Source organism: Ambystoma mexicanum, chromosome 9 (assembly GCF_040938575.1).
Source record: "Ambystoma mexicanum isolate Mex_15411 chromosome 9, UKY_AmexF1_1, whole genome shotgun sequence".
In the NCBI taxonomy this organism is placed as follows: Eukaryota; Metazoa; Chordata; class Amphibia; order Caudata; family Ambystomatidae; genus Ambystoma; species Ambystoma mexicanum.
This window is the reverse complement of record NC_090931.1, coordinates 1249093643-1249116340: the sequence shown is the minus strand read 5'-3', so window position 1 is coordinate 1249116340 and position 22698 is coordinate 1249093643. Positions and strand designations below refer to the sequence as shown.

At 41.8% G+C, this 22698-nt stretch overlaps 1 protein-coding gene across 2 annotated transcripts in view; it reads right to left on the bottom strand.

The window, feature by feature from the left end:
* The window catches only part of DPP10 (dipeptidyl peptidase like 10), a 1813461-nt gene that overhangs the window by 26254 nt on the left and 1764509 nt on the right, over positions 1 to 22698 (bottom strand). For both annotated transcript variants that reach the window (XM_069616586.1, XM_069616587.1), the window contains one exon: positions 5849 to 5922. In XM_069616586.1, the coding sequence (XP_069472687.1) occupies positions 5849 to 5922 (74 nt within the window). The remainder of the gene's footprint in view (positions 1 to 5848; positions 5923 to 22698) is intronic.

Sequence of the window (22698 nt, the reverse complement as noted above, 5' to 3'; positions counted from 1 at the left end):
TATTATTCTCACCATCCACAAGGGATGTCTGGCTGTCATTCTCAGGCTGCCACATTGTCTAACAAACTGTCCTTACTTTTCCCTCTCCACCACTCTTACTGTTGGGTTCTGGAATTTCAATTTCTGTACAAGATTATTTCTAATCCTACATCACCGGAACCTGAATAACCTATATGATACTGCCTGCTTGTCTGCCCTTTACACTGACCCCAGTAATCTAATGTCTTCCCATTGGCTGTCCAAGCAGCATTGAGGAGTAAGGCTAAGTGTCATCTCAGGGAATCCCTTGGCCCCTCTTCGAGCATCTCATGTTAACCTCCTGACCTACACACCTTCTGAAGTCCCTCGAAATTACTACAATGGCATAAGATGTAAAACAAGCATGTAATCCCTTATGCAATGCTAAGGAGGAAACAATATTACAATACTACATATACATACAGTGTGGAGCTACAATTGATATATTCTTGCAATCACTTATCATCCCCAAACTGGGTTATGTTTGCCTTCCAACCCTACATGATGATCTTCTTTTTGATATTGGTAAACTGAAAATCCTTATTATGTGTACATGAACATTCAGCTATTGTCATAAACTCCTTACAATCTGTATAAAATTAATAATAGAAATATGTGCTCATAGATATCTTATTGTGAACATATATAAAATGTACTCTGCTTAGCTGTTTAAATTTTGTAAAATAAAAAATCAATCTGAGTAACATTTACCGTGAGTACAATAATAAGAATCCCAGTTCCAATCTAACGTGAGAACAATAATAACAATCCCAGTTACAATCTTATACCTTGGATGGGTTTTGACTTGGGAATCCTAACCATGTCTACCAGATACATCCCTCACAATTATTCAAAACTGTTATTGGGCACTTCCAAATGATCTCAGTTCCAAAAATTGCTGTAGGTACATCTGTTTGCAAATATAACTTAACAAAGAGAAACAGATTAAAAGCACCATATTTGTAGTTCATTCTCTTTATTAAACTCACTAATGATGGGATTTTAATTACTCTTCTTAGAAGAATTATCATTTTGAAACCACACATATTTAGAATGGTCTATAATGAGAAGATGGACCTCATTTATACACCAATAAAAATGTTGAGTTGTGAACTGCATTACATATGATTTCAATTCTACCGGTTGTGTTCAAAAGCAAAATCCCCACCAGCATTTAGATTATTCTAAAGATCTATTTGGTTCCTACCTAAAGTGATTAGGTCATCAGCGTAATCCAGCACAAACATTTCAATCTCCCTAGTTTAGGAAGCAACTGTTTCCAAATGCATGTCTGTTTCTGACAAAATACATGAAAAAAGTGCTGACATTTAACCTTTTTTAAGACCTACCAAAGTACATATGTGTTGTGACAGAATTCTTCTGTGACCTGGACATCTTACTTCCATCTAGGTTTACGTTCCATACTTGTCAGGAAAGGCGATTGGGTCTCTATCATCAGGTGGGGCAACTAAGCCCTCCTCTAGTGCACGTCACTACGAACGTCATCAAATACACATTGGTAATACAAACTATTGTGCTCTCTAGTATGTGGTCCTTCATAATTGGTTGGCACCCTTGTGCCCCTCTGTAATATTCCACCTACGCAAGCAGCATACAGGCTAACATCCAGGTGCTGGTTGGCTGGTCATAACCATAGCTTCCCACCAATTAACATGTCATTTACCTTCACTCTTGTCGTCCGCCAGTCAATTAGCCCTTTAAACATGGCCTTGAACATGTTCTCTGTGCTTGAGAATAAGAGGGAGTATAGGCATACTCTGTCTCTTGGTTTTGATACAGCTCGTCCCATCCCAGGATCTATTGTCATCCATCCACGTGACTGCAGACAATGTTTCAGAGTCTTTCTGCATTTAAAACACTATTAAATGATGAACCTCTGACGTCTTCAATGTTCTCACTCCTCAACTCAAACGGGAGTTTGTTCTTTTCACCTGTTCTGTAACTACTGAATGAACATGTAGATTTACAGTGGCCTTGACTTCCTGGTGCTGGGCCAACCAAACCTTTCTTCGATTCACTTCTGAATGTTGATTGCTTTTCCAACGTCCACATACTGAAACCCTTTCTTTTCACTGGATCAAGCTCTGCTAAAATGCGTTGTGGAATCATTCATAGCATATACGTTGGCGCATCACCACAATCTATTCACTACATAGCTAGCCTTCTTTGTCTACTTTTACTTTTACTGGCTTTTACTGCTTCTGTCTACTTGTAAAATGATTTAATATCTTCTTCATTATTTCTGTAGCATGAGCATCTTCAACTCGAGCCCGCAATGTTGCTCATCTTTGACACCTCCTCTTTGGCGCCTGTAGAATGTCCATGATCTTCAGCCCCTTGCTTCTTCCCTAGGTGCGTCGGCAATGCTTTTCATGACTTCACCTGGCTTCTTCCTTGCTTGTTTTTCCCACTTCCACTGGGATTTCATTCAAATGGCCATCATATAGTTGTGATTGCATGTTTGGCTTCCTCAATGGGAACCTCACTTCCAAGATTATTTTGAGTATAAGTATTTTCACTGGCACTGCACGTGTCTCACACTCTGGTTCCCAACATATAGGTAGCATGGGCGAGGAGCTTTGGGTGGGAGTGCTTGGATCCACATTTACAGCAGTATAGCAAGAACTCATTTACTTTTACTTTTAATTTACCTTTGTAAGAGGAGAATGCAGGACACACTAACAAAGAAAGGAAGGGAGACAACAGGTCACGTTGTTTTCTTTTGTGGGGGAGGTAAAATGAAGTCGAGGGAGGTGCCAATCCTCATTGTTTATGAATTACTCATATCTCCATTCTTGACCCCGTACAACAAAGGTTCAGGAAACGAGATGCAGGTGAGACATCACACCATAACACGAGGAGTTCCATTCCACCTCCCTGTTTTGAGTTACATCATCAGACAGAATTCCTCTGTGAATATATATGCTCATAGTGGATTGCTCCAAATGAATCCATGAACTAAATTGTTGAATTGAGCGTTTGTCATGATGCTAACATTCAGTTGAGACATTTTGCACATACATTTTATGTTTATCTATGGTGCATTCATATTTACCACTCACTGCTTGCTTAATTGCCAATCCACCAGCAGCCGGCAGGGGCAACATATGAAACTAGAAAGATGAAACTGGTGGAGCTCAGGACTTCCTCTAGAGGGGCCAAGCTCTTCAACAATGAGAAACTTGAATGGGACTTGGCTTTGGTGTTGCTTCCAGGTCTGGAATCTGGGGGGACAGTGTTTCAATGAATAAGCATATATATCTTTTGTTTTTGCATCTCTCATAAATCCACACCGTTCGAGCCCCAAGACTGATACATTCCAAATACTTCCAAATGAATTATGCTGATTGCACGAACGCAGAAGGGTTGAGGAATTTAGAAATCTCTGGATACTGACCGGCAGAGAATAGATCTTTGCATACTTTCTATATGCATTTCATCGTGCATATCTCAGACTAAAGAGGAGAGACTGGCAGTCTTCATATGGGAAGTGGTGCCTTCTCCAAACCCTTGTTTCTTTCAGCTGGGATTTGCCAACTGCTGCCTTTGTACTTCCTGTCTATGGTGTGGTGGCACACCAGTATCCGATCACTGACAATGAAGCAGCACAAGCATAGGTTCTCTAGAAATTACAGTGACATGCAAACACATGGCTAGCTATTATTCCCTTGTGCGTCCCATTACTGCACATCATCTTCTGTCTATCCAGTTAGAGCGTATTTGGCCTTTTAGCACAGTGCTGGCCTGACCAGCTGTCTCTTGCACTGAGGTAAAGGTCAAGGAAGTGTTTCTTCAACAGACAGCCAGCTGGCCCTCCACCTCACATTGGGAAGAAAGCACCACTGGTTTAGGTGTCCTCTGCCTCCCAGTCAGATAATATGTCTCTGGAGGATAGCTCTGGGTCAGTGCTCTCGTCTTGGAAGAAAGACGATGCAGTGCAACAAGTTCGATCCCTGTGTCCGTGCTTAGAAACCTATGGGTATGAAGTGTGTTATAAATAACCAATTACATCATCAAAGTAATTATTCCACTGATGAGCATCTAAGGGAACTACGCCTAGGTAGGTGCTCAGAGGGAGTCAGGGGTGTTCCACTACATTGACAGCATTTGGTTTCATCCATAAAAATGCATAGAAGCCGAAAATAATTTTAGCGACATGGATCTCCATCAATGGTGACAGCGCCCAATTACAGGGCATCCTGTTGGATTAAAATATCGAATTATCCTGAAGGTGGTTTGTGCCTCTCAGAAGAGGGTGGGAGAGGAAAGTAGTGCTTGTCAAGTAAATACAGTATCCAAGGTTTGTAGTGGAATAGGGTGGACATCACCCCCAAATTGAACATGGCAGTTTCACACGACAATGGTAGGCAACTGACTTCTGAATGTGCTGGGCATGTGAGTTTTAGTTTTGGCAGAAGGATGGGCAAACTAATGCTGTAGTGTGGGGCATCTATATTTGTGTAAGGTTACAGCATTTTTGATAGATGGTTGCTTCTTGTTAACACTTCATCCAATAAGGTCCTCTCTCATGAAACATCGTAGCATGACGCAAACCCTGATTATATCAACACTGAACATAACAAAGTATTCATCCAATCAGATTTTGACTGAACCAGACATGGCAGTATCAGTCAAAGACCAATTGAATACATTTTCCTGTTACTGGATTTCTAAATTAACTTCTGTACCCTCCTCCAACTTACTGCATTATGCCTGCTAAAGTTCAAATTCAAACTAACTGGGCTCTAACATGTATGAAACACACACACACGCACTACCGAACAGTGCTTTTGAAAGACACGTTCATTTATTACATTTTGATATTATTTATTGTACCGAATCATACATAGATCCAAGGCAAAAGTCACACACAGACACACGTGCAGGCACGTACCTTCAGCTATAATGTCCGTGCCACTACAGCCCAACTATTGGGCTAGTGATTAGTTGCGTTCTGGAAAATAAATTTCACGTGTCCCTGTTCACCAATGTTCATAATCAAAAGACAGACACAATGTGTTTTATCCATGATTATCTGAAAGTCAGAATGTATATTGATGTGGCTAGTCATCCACCTTTAATTTTCAACATTGCTTCATGTGAATGGCCTTGCAACAGAAAGCTTTACTCAGGGCATTGCAGGCAGTGCCATTTCTATACATTTAACATTAATCAGCTTAGACGGTCAAGTGGCACAGCGAGTGGAGCGCTCGCTTTGACATGCGTGCATGAGCCTGTTAATGCAGGTTCGAATCCAGGCGGCCAAACTCAGTCTTTCATCCTTCCGAGGTGGGTAATAATAAGTCGCGCTCAGATACCTGAGGGTTCGTAGTGCTATATAAATGCCTAATTATTATTAATATACAAATATGCGCGCCCTATGGTAAAACCATACTTGAATGTAAGATTTCGAAATCAGACACCTGATCCGCTCTGGGATTTACGTCATTGAACTAATGGCAGGAGAGACCAGTTGGAATGATGCGTTGCAGTCTTTCAGTGAATTAAAATGAGTTCAACATTTACATTTCAGGACCAAACTGACTATTGCAATGGGTAACACAATAATTGAATGTAGACTTTGCTGTCACTGCCTGAAGTCCTTCAGCTTGTCTTCTTGTCAAGCTTATAATTACTACAAGAGGCATTCCTTTTGAGCATTTTCTTGCAGGGATTTAGTCAATGAGTTCACACTAATGAATTTAAAATATAGTGTATGGGTTTCAAGGACTTAGTTTGATAAAAGACAATTTCGGCATAAAATGCATGTTAAAGAATGATAATTATGGAAAACAATTCTCTTACATACCTGCATTGTGTAATTAACTCCGGCTTTAATTAAGTGTTTAATGAGTTCTGCGGAATGCTGGAAGTGGACTTTAGCTGTAAAAAAACACGGTCGAACATGAGAACAGATATTACCTTGTTACAAATTCAGTGCAACATACAATAAATAACTCCACATTAATTGCAATCAGTAATGCAAATGATTTTAAAGGGCACTCAGGAAACTCCATTTTTATTTTTGACATGTTCGAAATGATTTAGATTCATGTAAATTCATTTATAACAGAGCTGAACACCAGGGAGCTTGCATATTCGACCTTAGGGTTACATAGTCTAAAATGTAGTGCTTTGACCAACATAGAACTTTAGTGGAATTTTCCTCGCTTGGCTATACTATATGTCTGAGAAATTGACTGTGAACTTTCTGAGAAAATCGTCCAGTCAATGTGAGACTTGCTTGGACCTGAGTTTTGGGCAAATGAGGAAGGAAAGAAGAACATGCGAGCATATTAGTGTTTGTTGTTTCCACAACCTGATAGAACATGATCTCATTTACCAACAACTGCCTAAACCAAATCCCAAAGTGATTATTTGAATGCTCAAGATATGTGTTAAACAAAGAGATGTTATGTCTAATATAGGCCTGTCTCATTCAACATTACAAGCACAATGTCAGTGTGTGATTTATTCTGGAGGAACAATTTCTCAAAAATACTTACATTAAGGGGACTGAAATGTGAATTATTCTTATAAGCACACGTAAGAAATCATTGACTTCCTTTCTGCAAATCTTAATGTTTGGAATGTAGTCAATAACAACTGGTATTGACTGCATTCCGGACATTCTGACTTAAGATATATTGGGTGCTGTCTTGATTTGCCAGGTGTTCAGTCATTATACACATGAGTACACTTAAGAGAGACAGATAAAGCTCAAGGCAGGCCTTCAATTAGCACTCCAGTCTGGCATGCTCAAGGCAGACTCTGTACTCATATGCCAATTACTATACCTGGATCATGAAGTGTGTCCTTGCCCACGAGTGACACTGTGTGAAAGGGAAAGCTTCATTATCCAGGTATATCAAATCGAATGTAATGTACTCACTCCAGATGCTGAGTTTGTATACCAAGTGTAGAATCATAGAACCGGCTAAAATAATCACATGTTCATTTACAACTGTTGTCCAGTAAATCTAGGCATTATAAGTTTTTCCTTCCCAACCACATAACATTCATACATGGGAATTTGTAATTAATTTAATTATAATTAGACCTATCTAATATAAAAAATATATAATTAATTATAACATTCATACATGGGAATGTATGGATGGCCTCACACAGCTGGACACGGACATGCATGGCTGGCAGCACCAGGCACGCAGGCTAAGACTTTATAGCCTGCCATCCTTCTTGCCCCAGCCTTCTTTTTTCTTTAACTCTGGCATGCCCATATATGAGCTAGCGGTGCCAGTCAGTGAGAGAATGATGTGCTGCTCTCCTTCCCCCACATTATGCCGCCTCTCACAAACCTCACACACTGTGCAGAACAACAATGAAGTTGAGATGTCTCATTTCCAGGGGATACAGAGCCATATTCTCTGCCTCCTATCCTTCTGGCCGGTTGGCAGCCTAACGTGAGAGGCAGGGTAAATGGATACAGGGACACAGTGATGTGGGATAGGTGGCCATTGACTCCCCCTGGCTTTCATTTGCTCATTCTGCTCCGGGCATTGGAAGGAAGGTTTCCCAGTTGAGCACTCAATGGCGCGGATTCATGGAATTGTTTGTGTGTAAATCAGGGATTTGCGTGCCATTCTGCCCTCAAATCCCTGTTTGATGAATTTGCGGGCAGAATAGCAAGCTAATCACAGTTTTACACAGACATAATTTCATGAATCAGGTCCAATATAAGTTTGTTGGAGGTTTCAGTGAAGGGATAATCATTCTACCCCTGTTGCCCACCCTTTTCCATCAGGAATCCTTTATTTGCGGGAGGAAAAGGAGGGATAATGGCTGAAAAACAGAATGTTAACAATGGTCTTAAAGTGGTCAGTTTGCGTTATGCTCTTATACCGTGCCCTCCACCCTAGGACATAGGGACTATAATGGCACTTCCATGGGTAGTAAAGTGGGAGCCAAATGGAGCAGCTGCTACCCCGAGAAAACCACAATTGACACCCATATTCAAGTGTGCTGACTGGTGAAGTCATGCTATTGGCTTTATAATTTCAGTGCATGGATTTGGTCCACATTCAATGATTGCATGGTAGTATACTACCATTTAGTTGTAACATCCACCATTATAAAACTTTGAGCAATTGCTATTAAACAACTCAGAGAATGCTTAAGAGGAATCGTAGGTGGAAATTATCTTTTGCATATAGTTAGTATTACCGCTTGAGGTATACTGGTTTGAGAATGGAAGACTGTGTCTCTCCAGCGTGTGAAATCTGTCAACCATTCCCACTGAAGGGATTTCTTTTCATGCTCAAGATTGCTTACATTGTGTTATAATAAATGGGAAGAGTTTTTGATGGCAAATCGTAATTGTGTGAGACAACTTGGTGTTTCATCGTAAGAAATGAAGTACTTGTTAAGGTGTTAGGTTATGTGATTCTTGTCAACATGTGCCATTGATGTTATTTATGTATTATTTTACATTTTCATATTTCTTTTCCTCACATAATCAAACATATATAAACAGAATGAAAGGTGATTTGATAAAACAGCTTCTGTAATGCACAAGGCCAAAGAGAAGTTAGTTGTGGACACAACCATACAGGTGGGAAACAAAGACGTTTAAACAGTCGTACAGAAAACATTCAATGTTTTATACAATGCAAAGCTATCTTTTTACAATTGATTACATGCAGGTGCTTTTCATGAGGCCTGGAACATTCTGACTTCACTTCATATCAGTCTTTATAGGCAGGGCATTGAATCCATTCCCTGCACCCATCAGCCCGACATCCCGTTTGTTTTGTTTATGCTGACAGGAAGAATGTGTTTCATAACGTTGGGTACTTGGTTATCAAGGAAATTACAATTATTTTGTTTTTGTTTAAAGGGAGGAGGCAGCCAGCTGGCTCCATACGGCAACACAGGGTTCATCTTGCTTGTCACCTCACACGTTTTGTTTAGGGCGTAAGAGACTCCTTCTCTTCATGCTTGCTTTTCATTTTTTCTAGGTGCTCCTGCCAATAGCACCCAGGGCACCCACAGTTAAACCTTTGATAGGATGCCACAAATGTGTCTGATAATGGTTAGATTTGACATTCATAGACATAGGGCCTCATTATAAGCCTACCAGCACCGTTGTTTCCAGACCGGCAATCTACGAGTCTTCGGGCTGGTGCCGTTCCGCCCACTGCAGTCAGATCTGGCGGGCAGAATGGCACCGCCCTCAGAGTTTCACGGAAGCACCAGCACCATTATTAACAGTGGCGGGGCTTACGTATTCCCATGGATTCCTACGAGACTCTTGAGAATGAGGACTTACAAAATTACCGGCACCTGACTTCTCGGTCAGAATACCCCAGTGTTACCAGGAAGTCAGGTGCCGGTAATTCGTTATGGGTCCGGCGGCAGCCTGCCAGTTTTACCTGCATGGTTACCGCCAGGCCCGAAATGAGGCCCATAGATATGTAAAGACATCAAACAACTTGTGAATATACATTGAGAAACCGACAACCAAATAAGACTGCAAGCCTTTTATCTGGAATACATAGGGAAGGGCCATTCCTATTATGAGGTCAACAATGTTCACCCGATTGTGTAGTAGACATGTGACATAGCCATAATGCAAATGAAACACCTCAACTGTAGTGAATCCCGACAACTGATTAGGCTGACATAACCACATTTGAATCTGCTCTAGACAAAGAAGGATGCCAAAATATTCATGCATATAAGATTGAACATTTACTGATACTCTTACACTTGAGGTTGGATTTAAAGGGTAGCTATGTAGTGGTCAAGCTCTTGATTCTGTGCTTTACTAAATGTAAACAGTTGATGGCACTTCTTTTGAGAGGGGACTGGGACACTTTGGCCTTTGATTGCTGCCAGCAACCTTAATCAGCACCCTAATCCGCCCCTAGAGCACCACTTTGATCAAAGCCCCTGGCTCATTTTTTTTCCTTCACAGTTATAAAATGTCCAAGCCAATAATAGTTACACTGATGTTAAAGGACACTTGGAGGATCTTTCGTCAATGTGACCTAGCCTATATGTGTCATTCCAACATCCACATTTCATACTCCATGATCGATTATGCCATGGCAAACATGTCCTAAACCCCTTGTGGACACCTCACGTCAGATTACATAGGATGAGTTTAAAGCTTTTTAGAGGGGGTTGGTGACATCCATAGTGTCTCACAGAAGAGAAATGGCTGACAAAGAAATGTCTGAAATGGAAAAACCTATAAAAAAAGAAAGTCCTCCTCTGTTGAAATATAAATTCACGCAATAGGTTTAGTAAATATAAATGCAACTTGAATACCCTACTCGCCAAATAAAAAGAGTGCATATCATACAGTAAAACTCACATGCAACATATAACCATTGCAGTTGTAAACATGGTTGATTACTTACAGCTTTTTGAAATCCAGATAAGATCACACTAAAAGCCACTCCACTGACGTCTTAACAGCATCCTCAAACATCTTACAATTCTTAAACCACATAGAATCCTAGGAGGTCTTGCGAGAGCCTCTCAGTGAATTGGAGGTACCTGGTGAAGGCATCAGGGCCCCGTGGATTAGCCACTAAATGATGTAGCAGAACATTCTTGACTCTGGCCTCTATTCCTATGAAACTGTTTAACACTTTCAACTCAAAGGTCTATAAGGACATGCCATGGACACAGACCCAACCAACTCAGTCATCTGCCCTTATGAACCTTAGACCTAAACGTTCAACCAATGTGGGCATTAAAAACAAATTGTAAAAGGATTAAGTCTGGCATCTCAGTATGTTTTATATTCCCTCCTTATTTTCCTAATTCATGTCCATGGAATCAAACTCACCAAAAATACCATGACATCATACTTTCCCCAACTCTTGACCTCACCGTTAGTTTAAAGACAACAGCCATCCTAAAAACATCAATGATACTATATAAGGAGGCACTCACCCATTCAGCTCCTTATGGGGCATGTAAGAATCAATTAAGATTGTTGTTCTTCATAACAATATACAAGTGCCAGTTGAGCGTCCTCTAATCTTACATATGTCTTTCTTCTCAGAAAGTACTACTAAAGTTTCTGTGTCAAGGAAGAGACCTCATAAATGACTCCTTGATACCCTTTGCATCACAGAGCAGGCACTGGACTGGCTGACCTCCGTCCTCACTGACCGTCCCTCCCAGTTCATCCTGGGCTCTTCTCTCCTACCTCCATCTCCAGCTGTGGTGTTCCCCAGGGTGCTAACCTTTCAACATGGCTCTTTAATGTCTACCTGACTCTACTTGCTCACCTTTTCTCTGCTTTCTCCCCTCACTTACAGTGTTATGCAGATGACACCCAACTTTTCTTCAAACTTCCCAATAATGCTCTACCTACTTCCTCTACCATTCCTGACTGCCTATCTGCTATCCAGTCCTGGTGTGCCTCCAATGATCTTTGCCTCAAAGACAGCAAGACTGAGATCCTTCCTATTGGTACTCCCACTCCATCTTTCCCCCCTTCACTCTGGCCACCCTCTATGGGCTCTACCCCTTCTCTTGCATCAGAAGCCATAAACCTTGGAGTCATCTTTTACTCCTCTCTCTTTCCTCCCTCACATCTTGGACCTTGCCAAGATGGCCCATTTTCAACTCCACCTCCTCAGAGGTATCCTTCCTTTCCTCACTTTTCCCCAGAAGCTCAATGTCTCTAAAGCTCTTGTACTCTCTAGGCTAGACTACTGCAACAACATCTTCCTTAATCTACCCTCTTCCTCTCTCTGCCCCCTCCAGCATGTCCAGAATAGGGCCGCAAAACCTATCCTTCACCTCAAGCCCAGGGACCATATCTCTCCAGCCCTATAATCTCTCCACTGGCTCCCGGTTGCTGCAAGGATCAAATTCAAATCCCTTTGCATCATCCATAAGGCTGTCTGGGGCCAAGGACCAATCTATCTACAACTCACTCTTACCAAATACGTTCCTTCCAGATCTTTACGCTTGTCTGGCTCCAACTATCTGTATGTCAGGAACTTTTCTAAGCAGTGAGCTGGTAGCAGATCCCTCTCCTTGGCTTGCTCCCTCCTCTGGAACATCCTCCCTCTTCCTCAAAGTCTTGAGCCGGACCTCAAATTCCAGAAGCCGCTCAAGACTTTACTCTTCAACTCCTCCTTCCCCCTCTCACTCCCATGCTAATACCCCACAGTCGCTGAGATTGGTGGTCTGGGACCTTATGTGTCCTTCTGGACGCCAGCCTTTCCACCTAATTACCCTCAGCCTTCCGCCACATCCCAGCACTTGCCTTCAGGCACCCACTGGCTTGTGTTCTCACAGGCCTGCACTTATTATTGGAAGGTGATCACTCTGCACCAAGCGATCTCTACCAGGCACATACTGTTGCTCACAACTGACTCCTTGGCACTTCCCTCTGTGGAACTCCTAGCACTGATCGCCTTCCCCGTACCTTCCTTCTCTCTCCATGCACTTGCACATTCTGAATCCTCACAAGGCCTAGTAGGACTGCCCCTTTCAGTTTATTCTATTTGCCTTTGTTCCCATGTCCCCTACCCTTTGCCCTGTGGTAGATTTAAAACAGAATTTCTTGATGTATAAGCGCTTTACAAATGCACAATAAATGACACTGTAATTTATGGTAATATGTGTACATATCAGCCTGTTGTTAACCAAACTAGCCATCTAACCAACACATCTCAGCATTACTTTGAGCCCATTGTATATCTGATACACGCCAGAGTCAACCTTCTGATATGCTGTTTATCATTTTGCCACTAGGTGGCTCCTTGTCATTCATCAGGGTTTGAAGACCCAGCAACTATGTCCTGGCCCTAGCCATGTATGTTGGCACTAAGAACTAGCAACAGGTCCTGTGCAATAGAAGCTATCCTTAATGTACCATACTTGGAAAATACAGGAACTTTTTGTTCTGCGATATGTTATATTTTACATGTGATCAATATTTTAACATGGCTCATGTGTTCAAATAATATATGCACCACCATTTGATACAAAAGTAACTTTAAGACTCAATAATTGAATACACTACTTTGTCTCGGGGTTCAAGTAATCACAAAAAACTTGAAATGTAAGAAAGGAATATAAAAAGCATCATGATGTAGCCTAGATGGCAGGCCCTGTGCACTTGATCGTATGGCTTTTCAAATAACCCCATGCCTTATTTGCGCCCTCGCAATGAAAAGGACCTTGCCATGTTACTTCAAGGTGATGGCACTTTAGATACCAACAAAGACGCGGGACCAACTGCATCCAGTTGACTTGGCAACGTCCTTTGGCATTTAAGCTATGATAGCTGCCGCTTGACACCTCTGCCCAGTTCAATGCATGCAAAACCTATAACCTGCGGAATATGACTTGATGCTGAGATCCCAACAAACGTAGAGTTACTGTGATACAGATCTGCTATTTTATAATAAAACAAATAATCATTGCAGCATAGCTGCTTTGCTCACTAACTGAGCCCTGTCTGCAATAACGAAACTGCTGTACAGGACTTGCTTTTGCCTTTGCTGCACCCCTTTGCCCTCTTCCCGATAATGTCGTCAATTTTCCACGCTCTCTGTGGATTGTTTCAAATGGTCTTGGTATAACAGAATGTGTTCAGAGAAATGTTCTGGAGTCTGGACACGTGCACATCACAAGTCACTAGAACAATAATCTTCGTTATCTGTTAACATTGTTACATGATGCAATGTATTCTCCCTTCGGTTAATCCTAAAAACAAATGCAATACTCACGAGTGTTCCTTGGAGCTAAAATCAGGCAAAGATGGTCGAGCACAGTACCCGAGCTGTGCTGCATGGCTTTTATTATGCTCTTGAATGAGTCATAATTTAGCGCAGCCGGTAGAGGCGCAAACGATCCACATGCGAGCTCACACCTTTGGTGGCTGGAGCATCTTTCAAAAGCCCCAGATGCACACAGCGACCTTTTCAGACAGATGAATGGCAAGCATTGAAGATGGAGATCAAGCCATATGTGTAATCTAGATGTAAGTAAGCCTAACAATAGAGCATCAGGTGGTCCAATCTTGCGCACATCCCCGACTGGACAGTTGCATGACATTTACTTTAATGCCCTATCAAAGTGCCGAAGGACAGATCGTCCGTGAAATCGTTTGTGGGTTATGCTGAATTCTACCCTCGAGCTCGACCAACATTAATCATGTTCTGCTAAATTCTCCTTTGTCTGTTTTTTTTTTTTTACAACAAGAGCAGGAATCCTAAATGATTGAATATGATTTTGAATATAAAGTGATTGTGTCGTGCTCATTATTTGCATCTGTAGGATGCTTATAACTGCCATTTCCATCTATAAGATCGGCTCCCTTCAATGTGGACGATCTATGCCTGGTCCCACCACCCACTGCTCTTTGTGTACCAGTTCACTCCTACCTTTCTCTTCCTTTGCCAGCAACAGTGCCCTAATTGCTCACCCCACCGATCCACACATACCAATTTCCAGTCTCTGGTTACGTCCTCTACCAAATGTTTTATGTCTTGGACATATAATTGTATAAACATGTTTTAGTATTATGCTATCAGGCCCATGGAGCTCCGAGTTCTAAAGAGGAAGGCAAGAAAGAACAGAAGGAGAGTCGTCACAGAACAAAGAAGATGCCATCAACCAAAGTCACACCAGGAAGCAAAGAAGAATCTAGCCAGGACCAGATAAGTAGGCAGTAATGGCTTTTTTGAAACATGAGGTAGAAGGAAGACAGCAAACAGAGAGAGCCAGATTGTTCCAAAGAGTTGTGACAGCACAATCGAACATGGAATTGGTGCGCTGTAGCTTGAAGAGACTGACGTACAGCTGACCCATTCACTGGAGTAAAGACATCTCCTAGGATCAGAACCTTTAATGTGACTGGGAAGATAGGCATGCAACCTTTAAGGCATTTATGTGTCAAGGACAGAATCTTGTGTTTAACACATGCCTGCATTAGAAGCCAGAATAGAGACTGCATGGCAGGAGTGACGTAATCCCGGCAGGCAAGATTACAAACAATTTGGATCGCAATGTTTTCGATAACTTGCAATTTATGAAAGTTGGTTTGTGAAGTACCTATAGGAAGGCTGTTTAAGTAATCCACGTTTGATCTCACAATTGTCCTAGCTAAAAGAGGGTCTAGCATGGTTGATATAAGGAGTCAGAGAGATCAGAGTCCAAAATGAATCCTAGTGTTTTAATTTTGTCAGCTACTTTAATGGTGCAGCCAGAAATTGAGAAGGAGCAGTAGTGAGTGTCCAACTTCTTGATAAGTTGACCAGTACCAAGAATGTGCAACTCGGTCTTCTCATTGTGCTGTTGGGTGTCCTGACCCACGTTTGGACTATTATGCTGCAAAATTTGGTGCTGTGGGCTCAGGAAATCCAAGTGGGGCAAAAAGCCCACATTTGCGCCAGAATCCTAGAGAACCGTGCAGTTTTGCCCACAGCAAAGTGGTCCCCTGACCTGCCACCCACCAGTGCAAGCATGATGGGCCAGGAGTGCCATGAGTGAAATGTGTGCCAAAGGAAAAACCGCAGTGCCGGTTGGCTAAAAAAAGCGTTTTAAAATCACCTTTGTTTCCCTGAATGCAAGCTAAAAATGCCTATTTTAATCATCACACGATATTCAAAAATCTCAATGAACACCAGCAGACATTTGGCAATCTGGAAAGATGAAGTGCCCAAAACAATGTGCACATTTTAAGAGGTGTTAGGACCCTGTGGTATGTTCTTGGGGATAGTAGCAGAAAAAAAGGTTGTTACTCCAAATGTATGCATGTTAAAAATCTGACACTTTATCATCTGAAACCCATATCCCTGGTGCACATGTGTGTACAATCTGAAAAGGTTTAGAGGTCATTACCTGGATGAAAAGGGGAGAATTCTGTCAGAAGTGGACACAACATCGTATAATGACAGGGATCGGATTGTTTGGTGCTACAGAAAATATGTTAACTGGACCTATAATATTAGAAAAATGGTACATAGATAAATATGTATTTGGGTCAGAAATAGATTTGTGTGCAATTTGACAAGGGGAGGTTCCTCTGACCATAAAACCTACAGCATCACTCTGACACTCCATTTCTTTGCCCCGAACAAGAAAGAGAGGAGAAACTGGCCAATGATAAGTTGAGAGGGTTGGGCATGCAGAATGAGCTGACACACCCACTTTCTAAACACATAAAAAGAGCCACTGGAACCCAGGTAGGGACATTCACTTTCCACTTTCTTGCGGGACGCTTTGCCAGGAGACTTCAGACTTCACATCCAGAGATCCAGACTTCAAATCCATCAATCTCCAGAGACCAGAAATTAACTCCAGAATTTGCAGCAGAGAGGCCTGAATCCACAAGCTGAATCCTCTTCAGCAGGCCTCAAAACCAACCAAACTATTCAACAGCCGGGCGAGCTGTTTGAATTCTTTGCCAAGAACCTTCGCAAGAACCTGTAGCAGTATCCAGAAAGCAGTGCTGTATCCAGAACCAGAGAGAACCAGAGACCAGATCGCTGTGAAGAACTGCTAGCAGAAGTCCAGCCAATCCTGACCTGATCGGTGACGAAGTCGCATTCCTGTCCAAAATCTAGTGTGAGTACCGAGCTAGCACTGTGCCAAAACCAATCTCTTAGTTTAAAATAATCTAATCCAAACTATTTTAGCATATTAGAACTGCCTCCCAGAATCGTGTCATTCTGTCATCTTTAAAACTGAAAACTGTCATCTGTCATTCTGAGCTTTAAAATTTCAAATCCGAAAACTACCTTTACTAAATCGGCCGTATCTCCGGAACCGTTTGTGCTAGGAGTGAGTTTTAACTGTCATCTTAAAGCTAAGTTTCTCAGCCTTCCAATGTGCCTCCATATAGTGCCTCCGTAATTGCGCTTGACGCACGCGACTAAATTTGCCGCGATTTGACATTTTGCTAAATTTCAGCCACGTGTAAAAATATTTGTCCTTGCTTTCCTTGCTGAAATTCGTTTGCAACCTGACAATCATTCATAGAGCATTGCTAAAGTGATCCTGAACTGATTCAAAGTATCTATCAACTACCCTGAACCCCCTATAGGGAATTAAAAGCCTTTTTAGCATATTTTTCACTTAATTGCAACCACATCAAAGTATATTGCCTGTGTTTAAAACTCCTACCTGTTTTCCTCTAAGCTTCCTAGGGGGGAACTGAATTATATTTGATTGCATTCCTGAGAACTGTGTGCTTTCCTTCCATCTCTTTACATTGCATAAAGGGGGGGGGGGGTGAATTGTCAAAGAAAAGTGATCACATTGTCTTTTGCTGAAGTCATATCAAGTTTATTTTCTGTACTGCATTTTCATTCATCATTGCATTGTCCTTGAAGCCATAAAAGCATTCTCAGCTACTTTATCTTCTCTGTATCACTTCTAAGCCATCAAAAAGAGTGTACCACTGTAACATTATCCATTGTTGATCACTATCATTTTCACAAGTGTGCTATCAAATCTCAAGAGCTACAACCAAAAGGCTAGTCTAGCCCCGAGTCCCAACAGTTCCGACATTAGAGTAGCCCTGGGTCTTTTCCAGACCTAGCAACACCCCTGCGGTCAAGAGATTCTTTCTTTAGTAGAGGAGTAATCCAAGTCTGTTTAAGATCTCTAGGTAAGGAGACTGCATCAAAGGAGGCATTAATGAGTCAGTGCAGGATTTAATAAAATACGCAGGCCAGATGCCCCCATTAGATACTTTGGGCTTGAGGTTGTTAATAATTTCCCAGATAGTGTTTTCATAGACATCCCTAAGAAGACATTAGGGAAGATGGATTCGGGAAGAGTGATGGTATCTGGACAGGCCTGGCAAGGATTGGATGAAGAACTGCAATCCAGATTCTTTTGAATGTTAAGACGACATATCTGTAATTTGGTCATTATGGTATCCGGAATCTTGTGGCATCAAGCATCATCTGTGACAATGCAATTATCCTGATTTTTTTTCTCTTGAGTTCTATAAGGAGTTAATACGTGTGTCAAAAGGAATTTTGTTTGTCCTCCATAACACGCCACAGGATTAGAATACTGGCATTTATTCTTAAGAGACGGTTCTCCACACCATTGTCTACATGATATCCTTTTTCTTGGTGCAAGGTGATAATGTTATCAGAAAACAATGTACCTTTATTGATGTTTTGTTTAACTGATTTCAATTTGGAAAGAGCAAGAGAGTAAATAGTAGTGGTAAATACAAGATTTTAGACATTGGAGAGATCATTCATGTGATTAAGTTTGTGTTGACTAACAGAAGAAACACCCCTGGAGTGACTCTCTTAAGGTTGCGGTAAGTCATCATTTTTGGGTGAAGATGAGGGGAAATACAGGCAGATGGAACATTAATATTGGAGACCACATAAAAGTGGCTAGTCCAAGGACAAGTGGTAGTTGAAGGGTCAGTAATGGGCATGTTGTTCGGGTGAGGACCCATTCAAGTGTGTTGCCCTCTCTGTGAGCAGAAGAGAGGATTTTACAGAGGAAGTCTTTGGCATTAAGCCAGTTCTTAATTTGTGGGGGAACTTGCCGGGGCTCAGCCCTGACACGTATTTCTGAGCACCTGCATGCATTTTAATACTAGCTTGATTATTCTGTGGTGTTTTGGTAACTTTCTAATTTTTTTTTAAAAAACTTTAATTTTGGTTTGCATATCACATCACATTCGCTTCAACTTCCCTCTAACATTATGGTACACATATCTAAACAGTGATCTTCTCCCTTCTGCCCCCAGCTCATATGGTACTACTACATGTTTTCGTAATTGCATAGGTTTAATGACATTGGGAATACAGGATGATAAACTTCGTGTAGGGTTCAGTCACCCTCTGAGTCTTCCGTATCTGGTGGGGTAGTTGGGGTCCGCTCATTTGGTCGAAAAAAAAAGATGGAATGACCATTTGGTCGAAACCAAATGGTCGAAAAAAAAAGGTCGAATTCTTTTTTATTTATTTATATATTTTTTTCCGTTTTGTTTGATTAAAAAAAATTAATATATATAAAGGGGGGTTGAGGGGAGAACCCCCCCAAAAAAATGTAAAAATAAAAAAATAAAAAAATTCGACCATTTGGATTTCGACCATTTGGTGTCGACCAAATGGTAATTAGACCATTTTGTTGTCGACCAAATAACTGGTAACCGGGGTAGTTCCCAGGTATGATCTGAACAGAGTCCAAATATCTTTTGGTCTGCATGGTGGGGGTACCATTCCTATATAGGCTTCTTCGCATTTGTTGTCATATGTCAAAGCCGTAAGGAATTGTTTTGCGCTTGGGGCATGGCTGTTATTCCAATTTTGCAAAATGCACTTCTTGGCTACTACACATGCAATATTAAACAGTCTCCTGTTTTTTTCTGGGACCTTTCCTATATCAACGAACAGGTATTTTTGGGGATAGAGTTGTGCTGGAATTTGTTTTACATCTTCCAAGATGTCAGCTACTTCACGCCAGAACCCAGTTACCGGGGGGCAGGCCCAGTACTTGTGAAATGCGTCCGCTTGAGGGCTGTTGCATTTCGGGCAGTTTGCAGTTATGGAGTCATGAAATTTTGCCATTTTGACTGGGGTATAATGGAGCTTGTTCAGTATTTTGAACTGTATGAGTCTGAGCCCCGCATTCTTAATGAGGAGGCAATATCTGGACCATTTTCCTTCTTCTATTGTTGTGCCCATGTCCTTTTCCCATGAAGCCTTAATGTTGGTTGGCGATTTTGTATGTGTTTGGACTATTTTGTATAGTGTGCCTGTTGTTGAATAAGTGTTTGATAACATGCGTGTTCGGGCGGTTCTGTTGGGTATGTTGGCCATCGCTTCTTGAATGCTGCTTTCATACAGTGGTATTGTAAAGTGAAAAGTTGGTTTCGACCCACTGTGTCAGCGAAGTCTTCTGGGGTTACAAACCTGCCGTTTGGGAACATGGCTTTCATTGTAATTTCGTATTCCGGGATCCAAGCTTTCTGTATACTGATGTCTTATGTCGGCTTAATGCCTGGGAAGTTCCAAAGTGGAGCCTGTGAATCATAGGGTGTGTCTATGCTGAGTCGCTTACTAATTGCAGCCCACGCTGCGATTGTACAGGATGCTGGGTCAAATTTACAGTCATCTTTATGGGATTTTGCAAATATTATGGATCTCACGTCTGTCGGGCGGACCGAGTGTCGTTCAATGTGGACGTGTGGTGTTTTTTCTATGGGGTCCTGCCAGTATTTGGAGTATTGTGCCTTTGCCACCTGGTAGTACAATTCGAAGTGGGGTGCGGCAAAGCCCCCCATTTTGTAGGGTTCCACCAGTCTGTCCCATTTCAGTCTGTTAGCTCCCCCATTCCATATAAAGGTGGTCGCCATGGATCATAAGTTCTCAAAGAAGGGTCTGCCTGGCCATATGGGGATGTTGCTGAAAATGTACAGGAGCTTGGGGAGCACTACCATTTTGAGTACCGCGACTCGACCAGCAAGTGATATAGGAAGTCTGGTCCAGATTTGGAGTTTGGTATGGATCGACTGTAGCGAGGATTCATAGTTATCAACATATAGAGACGCTTTGTCTCTAGAGACCAGGATTCCCAAGTATCTGATATGGTTAGGGGCCCATCTCAAACCGCATGTATGTGTAGGGCAGATGGTGGCATGTGTCAATGGAAAGATTTCAGACTTGGCGGTATTCATTTTGTAGCCTGAGTGTGCGGTGAAGTCTTCTATTACTGCCAATGTGGTCTCTAAATTCTTCTCTGGCTCTCGTATATACAATAGTGCATCATCTGCATATAATGAGATAGATTATTATACACCAGCCATCTTTATGCCTCTCAGTTCTTGTTCCAGTCTGATTGCAGCCGCCACTGGTTCAATCGTGAGGGCAAAAAGGATGGGGGAAAAGGGGCAACCCTGTCTGGTGCCTTTATGTAGAGTGAGATGGGTGGATAGGGTGCGATTTATTAGGATCCTAGCTTTGGGCGAGGTGTAGAGCAATTTGACACTTTGTGTAAAGTATGGGCCGAAGCCAAATTTATTGAGAACTTCGAACATCTAACACCATGAGACGGAATCAAATGCTTTCTCAGCATCCAGTGATATAGCCACTGCCTGTACTTCTGGGCTAATCTGTGCCATAATACTAAACAGTCTGTGCAAATTTAAGGCCGTGGCCCTCTTTGAAATAAAGCCACACTGGTCAGGGTGTATTAGGGTGGTAATTTTGAGCAGCAATCTGGTAGCGAGTACTTTTGCATATATCTTAGCGTCCGTGTTAATCAGGGAGAGTGGGCGATAAGAGGAGCGTTAATGGGCAGGGTGTCTAGACTTTAACCGAACCGTTATGATTGCATCTGTCATTGTATCTGGGAGTGAGCGGGAGCTCAAGGCTTCCTCCCATATGTGTTAATATCGGGGAAAGTATTGTGGCATACGTTTTAAATAGTTCAGCGTTCAGGCCATCTGGGCCTGGAGTTTTGCCCGCTGCCAGTGATTTAATCACTTCAGCAATCTGTTTGCTGGTTATTTCCTGATCAAGGGCCCAGTTATCCTCCGGCGAAAGTCTAGGGGGCAATTTTATAATTTTAACTGTTAGTCAGTCATAGTAATATAAAAACAACAGCATGCACTTGCCTGGCCTCTTCACCCCAGGCTTGTTCATTGCTTTTCCCAAACTTGATGACCCAGGTTGGCAGGGTATGGCTATTTATCCGATTTTACAAATAACAATGAGTTAGAAGGTGACAATATTGGGCACTGGTGCTAGCTATACCTGCACACTGCTCCAATGAACCTGCTCTGTAATAGATAGCAAAGTGGGTTGACAACACAAGAACAGTAACCAGCCAGCAGCCACAACACAGGGGCAAGGTCAGTGAAAAGGGCAATATCAAATAGGAGTGCCTAGCATGAGTGCTAAACCTTGGAAGATGATCTTGCTGCATTGTTTGACAGGCACACTCATCAGTTCAGTAATGATTTTGCCTGTATTTGTCCAATCAATTACGATAGAAGGAAAGCATGTTGGCTCTTATTTTCTATTGATAGATTGTTACAATGTTTCACTTGCCACTGATAGAATCAGAGCAAAATATTAACAATAACGTTTTTTAATGAAACACTTAAATATTTATAATATTTCAAGACACAATATGTTATGTCGATTGATGTTATGTCGATTGATATCTGTACATCACACCATGCATCGATCACCCTCAATGAACTGTTGGTATCTGCAGCCTTAACAGCAATTATGTTGTTGCTCTCTGGAGAAGGTATGGGTGGTGTCAGTGGGCTGCCCGCCCTGATGTGTCAGTGATGTGCAAGAACATATTGGGGCACATGCACTTTTTTTCTTACATATTAAGCATTGCATTAAGCATGTACTGAAGAGAGACAGCACTTTAGTCAGTAGGATCATTAGCCCAATAGGTGAAGTCACCTAGCAGTAGCATTCATGTAGAATGTTTCAGCAAATCAAACAATAAAGCCTCTAGATGATTTTCAAAGTCAGGCATAGGTTGAGGAGATCGATAGAGGGTAATTAAATTGTAGGTCAGATTGTCATTAACTTTGAGCATTGCATGGCACAGCTCACAGTCCGCCAATGTACAGCATGGTACTTCATGAAAATTGAGTGTATCTCCATATATTAAGACACACCTGCCACCCTTAGAGGAGGTATGATCAGCTCT